Here is an 8,380-nt window from a genome sequence, read left to right as displayed (position 1 = left end):
GTTAGCAAATCATATGCTTACCTTACTCATCTGTATATCGGTGTTTATATACTGTCTGTTTATATAAGGGTGTTTATTGTTAAATATGTTTGTTTTATTACTATTATTATTATAACTAATTCTATTTTTTCTATATCTTATACTTTATGTAATTTTTTTCTTTCTTTTGACCTGCTGTAGCACAGGAATTTCCCCAGTGTGGGATTAATAGTCTATTTTATCTTATTTTATGCTTTTATTTTGAAGTCCACCTCATATGTTTCCGGTCATCTGATGGCGCTTGCAGAAGGACGAAGTGACGCAATGACTCTCTCTTTTCAGAGGGAGGCGCTGCAGGTCAAAGGAAAGAGGCGTCAAGGTGGATTCAAAGTGAATGTAGGGAACTTACAGGTGGAGCGGAAAGCTTCTCCTGTCAACGTCGGTGACTGCTGTTCTATAACCTATTCAGTCATAAAGTAAGTTCATTGTCACCATGACGCCTTACCAAATGAACCAAACGTACAGTATTTGTGAGGAAATCGCTCTGCGAGGCTTTATGGGTATTGTTGTTCTTATAGTTACATGTTTTTTTGTTAGCATTGGTAAGTTAGCAGTTCAAAGTGCACACAGCTGAAGAACTCCCATGTCAGTCACAGGCCTACTAATGAACAGTCCAACTGTCCAAGAATAACGTTAGCCTGCTTACACACTCAGGTGGATTTTATAGCCATTTTAATTGAGACACTACCGTTTAATCATCATAAAACATGCACTGTGGATGGAAGTGTAAGTTAATGTTTAGCTAAAATCGTTGCTTACTGTAAGTTATGTACAGATCTTACCATAAGGAAGTCAGTGCTTGTCAAAGATCACAAGTTATTCTCTATTTATAGTGTCTGTTTGCACAATCAGGTACCTTTAAATTGCCAGATTTTTTTTAATGTAATCTGGTGGAAGGACATTTGCTCTGTACGAGAAAATTGGACTAAATACAGTCAGTTATGGATTGTAACAACGCATTATGTAATAAAACGTCAACATGTAATACATGTATACTTCATTATGTTATAGTCTGCTGCATTTTGTAATAAAAACTCAGAACGCAATATGTAATAAATTTAGTGACGTGTATTGACTAATGTAAGGTAATACTAATCTACTGAACAAGTTTAAAATACATTTTGAGTCACATATGTTTCACACTGGAATTCTAAAATAAACATGACAATGTTATGAAAACAATTAATGAAGGCATCCATTTTGGTTGGTTATTACATAATGCACCTTATTACATTTTCTTTAAAAAAAAAGTCCAACCTGCGCTCAGGTTTTATTACAAAATGCAGGTGATATTACATAATGAAGTATAAATGTATTACCTTTTGACGTTTTATTAAATAATGCGTGTACAGCGTTACAGGGATGATTGTTTATCGTGCCATATTTGTTGCTTGTTGATGTTTTGAAATGGTTGAACATGTGTAACTATCCCTTCCACAGCTGTATTCCCTTTGAGAGGCCATGTACCCTGTAGACCTTCCAGATGTGGATGACGCTGGACTGACATCGGCATCTGAACAGTACCTCTCTTATTTGGAGTCAAGACCTTGGAATAATGAGTGGTTTCAATTATCACAGACTTCGAAGGTACCTTTTCTTTTCATTTTTAAGATTATTTGTTGGGCATTTTGGCCTTTAATGGACAGTTGCAGACAGGAACGTGGGGGGAGAGAGGGGGAAGACATACAGCCAAGGGCCACAGGTCGGATTTAAACCCTCATGTTGTCCTCGGGTCCAATTGGACCTTTTTTCAAAATTTCAAAATCAGAAATATGTTGTTTTGTTTTTTTTAAATAAAAATGACCCCAAAATTAGATGGATTCTATTCAATGCTCTTCGCACGTTCAATGCATGATCACTGCTTTTATTGAATTTTGGATGTTTTATTCAAGTTTTAGCATTTCAAAAAAACTGAAATGGTTTCAAAACTGTATTCTGACTAAACTTTGACTCTTTCAACGTTCCTCTAATATTAGTCTAAATATTTCATAATTTCTGCTTTTTTAACTCAAAAATTGTTGTCCATGAATTCCAAAAATAAGTGTTAACCTAGTGGTAATAAGTTGGTGTTAGTGGTGTTTGGTGGTTGAGTAACAAAAGCCTCAAAAACGTAGAAAAAAGCATCAAAAGTGTCGAAGAAAGGGATATAAATGTCAGAAAAAGCATCAAAAATGTGTTCATTTTTAATTTTGACCCGAGAGGACAACAAGTGTACGGTCGATGGGAAGACAACACAAGGGTTAAACCCTGGGCTGCTGTGATAGGGACCGAGCCTTGGTACGCGGGGCGTACCACAGTAACATCTGCGGCACCTGAACAATCCCAGAAGTGGAACGTCGTGGATACAGACGAGGAGTGTTAGATGAATGCATGAAGTCGTCTTCCTGTCTGCTCAGGTAGCGATCACAGCTGACAATGCAAGGCGGGTGCAGCTGTTTGAAGATGACCAACCCGACTGTGCACTGCTGGCGCTTTACTCTCCAGATGATCCAACACAAGGTTCGGAACTAAAGTCCCTGCGTCTACACGGACACCCATTAAGACAAAGACTAATGCTTTCTGCTCTACCTTCCAGTGGTGGCTTTATACCTGCATGAGAAGTGGTGGTGTGTGGAGGACGTCTTACGAACGTCCAGCAAGTCCAGAAGTGGCTTGATTACGGTAAATATAAAGGCTGGGACCATTTGCTTTTGTCCCGATTCAATTCTTTCTAACGATACATGGATTTGTTTTGCAATTTTCATTTATTGCAATCGATAGGATTGAGTATTGGGATTTTCTTTTCCTTCTTTAACAAAAACAAAAATAGAATAATAAACTTCTAGAGACAATATATTCTGAGACATTTCTAAAAACTAATTGTTTTCTAAAAAGAATGCACATCACCAGTCAGTCAGTCAGTCTGACATTTATTTACTTAGTAAAAAAGAACATAACATGGATTTTCTGCATGTTCTGCTTTCGCTCTGTTTTGTTGGAAATGGACGTGATGTAGTCGCCGTCGGCGATACCGTATGAACAGAAAATATTAAGGTTAACCCTTGGTAAAAAATCTAATCTGTGCAATCTCTAAGAGCATAAACGTGACAGTGGCAACTTTAAAGTCTTGATGGACTCATACACGGTATGTTGGCATGATATCATTCTTTTTAAAGCAATTTAGCATTCTAGAGTTTCTTCAACATCTTGCTTGATGGAGATGTGTAGAGAAAATATCCATGTGTCCTGTCAAGAGTGGAACTTCAGTACAAAAAGGCAAAAAATGCGGGGAAAAAATAGATTTCTTTTTGATTTTGTAATATGTTATAGGATAGACACTTGTTTACATCTGGTGAAGTTTTCATTAAAACGGAATCTGCTGATTCTTTTCTGCAGAAAATCTGTGAAGAATCTGGAATTCTCCCAGATTCTGTGTGGCCCTCCCTGCTTATTACCAACATTAAGATTTATTTTTTGTTGTTTTGCCAATTGACTGGATGAACCTCTTTTTAGCTACAGCTGTGCACATTTGCCACTAACGGTCACGGTTTAAACTTTCATTTGCCGCAGCTTTTAAAGACATTGTTAATTACATAAATTCCCATTAAAATTTTAGCTGTCGCAATTTGATAGTTGTGATTTCTGTGCTGCTTGTTCTCATCAGCGTTGGTGAGCTTCCTAAGTCTTAGTGTTCTCCCCAGGTGCAGTCGATGATGGAGAGGGTGATTGTGTTCCTGCTCAGTCAGGTGGTGGAGAGGTCCTCGCAGGAGAAGGCGTTGTTCTCCCTGCACCCCCGCACAGAGAGCTGCAAACTGCTGTGGAGAGACAGCCAGGCGGTCGGCTTCTACACCGTCAAACACAAAGGTAGCATGGAGGAGGAGACGGAGAATATGAGAATGAGAGGGGCGTGGGTGCTCCAAAACAGATGTGCTTTTACATGCAATCTTACAGCCTACTACAGTTTTAACATTGGCAGTTGTTGCTCCTTAAAGGTATGATGTGTTACTTTTGTCAGCGTGAAAAGTTGGCTCCTCCCCGGCAAATGAATTGATGTTTATATTAGTAGTAAGTAGAGCTATAACAATTCCAAATTTGGCTAGACGATTAATTGTCTCAGAAATAATTATTAATGATTAACAATATAATTGTCAAATTTCAAAATATTTATTCATTGATTACTTTTTTAAACAAATTAAAGTTTTGAATGAATTCCAAGATACATCTTTTGGTTATATATCACTATCATGTGACCCAGATAATGTAATAACACAGGTACACAGCCTATGAAGTAAACAACGCCTCTTTATTATCATAGATTTTTTTTGTCTAACTGTAGATTGAGATTAGTTCTTCTACTGGAGCTAAAAACACTTGCACTGTGTGCACTGAGATCGCTTTTGGCTTAGCAAGTATATTGGCGCCTTAGCTGTTGTGCTGCTGGTGTTCCAGGCAGTCTGTGTGACAGCTGGAGCAGTCGCTGCTACCTGCTGCCTGCTCTGGACACGATGCTGGTGAGGAGAAGCTGGAGGAGGAGAGGCTTTGGGCTTCAGATGCTGGAAGATTACTGCTCCTCCTTCTACACAGAGACATGTCTGGGAGTCAGCTCTCCATTATCACCCAGCATGGCGGCAGGTCAGCTAAGGGCCCCCCCCCCCTCCTCCACATAATAAATATAAAACAAAGTTACTTGGAAACAGCAGATCAAATACCTAAAAGTCACATCACAGTAAAAAAAGAAAAGAAATGGTGAATCTTTGGTCTGAACTGGACCTAACAGGTTGTGTGTTCAGTGTGCAGGAGCTTTCTGCAGCAGCACGAGGAACATCTGGAGCAGCTGTATGAGGTGGAGACTCCAGGGGACTGGACTCAGCGACGAAACATCTGGCTCAGCATCCAGCTAGGCCGCTACTCCCTCGGTACACGTTATACAGTATTTGGTGTTTAGACGTTTGAAAGAATTTCACATTCTAGATATCATACTGCAAAACAAAGTTTTCCCAAAGATGCCAATGTTTTTTCGAGCTTGTCTACATTTAAGAGTACCCCTCGCTTTTATGTGACCTCATTTGACTCGTGTCTTTCTACTGTAGATAATAATGAGGAGAATAGTCCAACATCAGGCGAAACGCAGAGGATACAAGAAAGGGACTCCTCTCAGAAGGTGGGAATCTCGATTTTTCTCTTCTCATGTTTAAAAGAATCCCTCCGAAACACTATGTCATGAACCAGATCAAAGTTCAGACAAGATATGGGTGACCACTAGGGAGGGGTCTCGACACCTGGTTCTATTAAGGACCGGGTTCCAAATTTCTCAAAACCCCAAAATCAATAAGGTCCGAGCTTATCGATACTACTATCGAGACTAGTGGATCATATACAGTATGTTATGTCTAAAAATAGATACGTGCGCGAACCGGAAAAATGTTTTAGGAGCACAGTGTGTGCGTAAAGACCATAGGTAAAGACTAGCCTACCCGCCGCAAATCATTCAAAACATAGTCGGACTGGCTCCAGAGGGCAGCGCTCTGTGAGCTTGTTGTTTACGACAAAAAAGCAAAAGACTGATCATTGAGAAAAAAGCAGAGGGAACTATAAACAAAAGGACATAATATCAAACCAATAAAAGACCAATAGTTTACGACTACACAAATGTTTTGTTTGCAAGTTTTTTTAAACCTATTTTTATTGAGAAATATAGATTCTAAACATAGACGCATCGGTACAGGTATATGAGTTTTTCTTTTCCTTACACACAAAACACAAATGCTATGATGTTGAGTTGTTTTTGCGTCAAGTTTGTTCCTTCATCTGGTACACCAAATATGGCAATTATAGCTCATGGTTCTAAAGTCGCCCCAAGCACTTCAGACAATACATCAAATATAGTTGACCAGTATCCTGCTAGTTTATGGCATGACCAAAACATCAAGTCAGCTACATTAACATGACATCTTCCACATTTGCTATCCACATTAGGATAGAATGAGGATATCTTCACCAGTGTAGGCGATGAACAACCTTGAATTGAATAAGACCCAGTCTTGCATAACAAGTGCTGTTGTTCACCCTTGTTAGAGCTTTAGTCCATACGTCTTCTGAGATTTCAGTTCCAAGTTCCTTTTCCCACGCAGTTTTGATCTTGTCTATTGTTTGCAAGTTTTAAGTTTAACCTTTGAGGTGACAATTTTTTTGCTTGAGTTAGTGATTTTTGTTTGATACTTGAGAAGTTTTGCTTGGAATTAAAGTCACAAAAATAATTCCATAGAACTGAATCTCTCTGATGTAGGCATCAGGAAGGGCAATCTGGAGGAGTGGATTCATCCTCCTGCCACACCTCCGCAACTTAGGGAAAGTACCCAAGAGCAAGTAACATGCTGTTAGCAAGAATGTTAACTTGCTGAAATAAGCATTTAGCTTATCAAAGTGGAACCTATCGCTGGGCTGTTGTATTGTTTTTTACTACTATTTGTCCACAGGAGCTGTGTTGGAAACCGTTCCCTATCACAGAAATAGTGCACTATATAGTGTTTTCGTTATTTTATAGTGGTGTTCAAACTAATTTGAGTGTACAAAGGATGTACGCTACATTTGACTCCCGTATACCACAATGCAACGTGGAACTGAAAAGGAAAAATGGAGCAAGCTTTGGTTTCTAAACAGTGGAAATGTAACACGCAACATATATAATATGCAAACTGAGCGCACGCTTTGTTTCAGGGACGTATTAGAAGTCTTTAACATTTCTGCCTTTAATCATCAGCTAGCTTAAATATGAAAGTGGAGAGAGAGAAGTCACAGGTTGGGCTTGAACCCCGGGCCTCTGCGTCAAGGAGTAAACCTCTTTATATGGGTGAGTGCTCTACCAACTGAGCTACCTGGGCACCCAGAAGGTTTTTTGTTTGGGTTTGTTTACATGATGCCTCCGTCACACAAATAACCGGCTCATCTACTGACGCAACGATGTTTTCAGAGAGTGTCCGACATCTGGTTTGGTCTTTCCTGATATAGTTCCCTATTTAATAAACACTATGTAGGGAATAGTGAGTGAGTGGATGAGGGAACGGTTTCCATCACAGCTCTTGTGTCGATGACTTTTAGGTTACATTTACATTGCTAAGTTTTTTTTGTTGTTGTTTTGAGCCAAAATTCTGAATTCCGTGTACCAAGTATTTTTATCTCCAGTAGAAGAACTAATCTCTGTTTAAACTAACATTCCCAAACCTCATATCTCATCAACATTCTGGTATACTGGGCATATATAGGAGGCAGCGTGGAGACCCCACCCGCTGTTGGTAGTTGCCATGGTAACATTAGTAGCTTAGTCTCAGAACGAGATGTCGTGACCGATAAGACCCAACCAGGAGGAGAAACGTTGGCGTCAGTGTTTGTGTTGCCAAAGGTCTCCGTTTGCGGCCGTTGAGACTGCAACACACATACGTACCTGGACACTCTAAATGCTCTTTACTGCTAATTTATGCTAAATGTCATTTATTTATTAACTGTACAATAACACAATACCATACATAGTCCTATATATCTATATATTTATCTGTATTTATCTGTAGTTTATTGTTGTTTACTGTTTGTTTACTTTTTGTAAAAAATATTTAGCTAAACGTTTATTGTCATTGTTATTCTTATACTGTATTTTTTATTTTTTATACCTCTTTTTTTAAAGAGTGTTTTATATGCTGCTAAAATCTGCTGCTGGAAATCTAATTTCCTTGCAGGAGTTATCCCAAAAGGATCAATAAAGAGAAGTCGAAGTCGCAGTCTAACACAACCCCGCAGATTCCAAACCAAAATGGGTCAGAAGTGTTTCTAAATGTCTCCGGTTTAGGGGCTCAGAAACACCAGAGCAGGGGGAATGAGAGGGGGGAACACCAGAACAGGAGGAATGAGAGGGGGAAACACCAGAGCAGGGGGAATGAGAGGGGGAAACACCAGAGCAGGAGGAATGAGAGGGGGAAACACCAGAGCAGGGGGAATGAGAGGGGGAAACACCAGAGCAGGGGGAATGAGAGGGGGAAACACCAGAGCAGGGGGAATGAGAGGGGGAAACACCAGAGCAGGGGGAATGAGAGGTGTAATCAAAGCAAAAGATATCCGTTTTTAAACCAAAACATAGCAATGTAAATGTAGCCTTAGATTGAAATTTCCGGGACCTCAGAGTCTCCTCTGTTTTTGTTCGATGCAGACCTAGAGTCTCCTGTGGACCTGACCTCAGCGAGCACCTGTAATGTGAACATTCCACTGGTAATAGACTCTGCCGCACAACAAATTAAACCCTGTGATCCAAGCCGAGGAGAAGCTCCCCAGGCAGCGAGATCTCTGGAACAGGATGTCCTGCAGCCCACACTGA

At 39.8% G+C, this 8,380-nt stretch overlaps 1 protein-coding gene across 5 annotated transcripts; it reads left to right on the top strand.

Annotated features, from left to right (window-relative positions):
* Nucleotides 1–328: 328 nt before the first annotated feature.
* Nucleotides 329–8,309, top strand: fam169b (family with sequence similarity 169 member B). 5 transcript variants are annotated; one of them, XR_013502430.1, is made up of 10 exons: nucleotides 329–455; nucleotides 1,480–1,626; nucleotides 2,436–2,538; nucleotides 2,615–2,700; nucleotides 3,720–3,882; nucleotides 4,468–4,650; nucleotides 4,809–4,934; nucleotides 5,109–5,179; nucleotides 7,749–7,826; nucleotides 8,216–8,300. XR_013502430.1 is itself a non-coding variant. In XM_078257969.1 (9 exons), exons 2-9 carry the CDS (start codon nucleotides 1,501–1,503, stop codon nucleotides 8,219–8,221), a joined length of 885 nt encoding a protein of 294 aa, XP_078114095.1. In that variant the 5' UTR covers nucleotides 329–455; nucleotides 1,480–1,500; the 3' UTR covers nucleotides 8,222–8,309. The 5 variants fall into 5 exon arrangements, 4 of the variants coding, with proteins under 4 accessions (XP_078114095.1, XP_078114096.1, XP_078114094.1 ...); XM_078257969.1 differs by lacking the exon at nucleotides 7,749–7,826 and having other exon boundaries at nucleotides 3,726–3,882; nucleotides 8,189–8,309; XM_078257970.1 differs by lacking the exon at nucleotides 7,749–7,826 and having other exon boundaries at nucleotides 8,216–8,309.
* The last annotated feature ends 71 nt before the right edge of the window (nucleotides 8,310–8,380 follow it).

This window comes from Sander vitreus, chromosome 8, assembly GCF_031162955.1.
Source record: "Sander vitreus isolate 19-12246 chromosome 8, sanVit1, whole genome shotgun sequence".
Classification (NCBI taxonomy): domain Eukaryota; kingdom Metazoa; phylum Chordata; class Actinopteri; order Perciformes; family Percidae; genus Sander; species Sander vitreus.
Note: the sequence above shows the minus strand (reverse complement) of the source record. Positions and strands in the feature narration are given on the sequence as shown.

Bases quoted from the DNA above. Each gene is read 5' to 3' on its own strand.
- fam169b (XM_078257968.1), top strand. From the start codon at position 1,501: ATGTACCCTGTAGACCTTCCAGATGTGGATGACGCTGGACTGACATCG. The intron at 1,627-2,435 runs GTACCTTTTCTT...CTGTCTGCTCAG, and splicing joins AATTATCACAGACTTCGAAG to GTAGCGATCACAGCTGACAA. The intron at 4,935-5,108 runs GTACACGTTATA...TTTCTACTGTAG, and splicing joins GCTAGGCCGCTACTCCCTCG to ATAATAATGAGGAGAATAGT.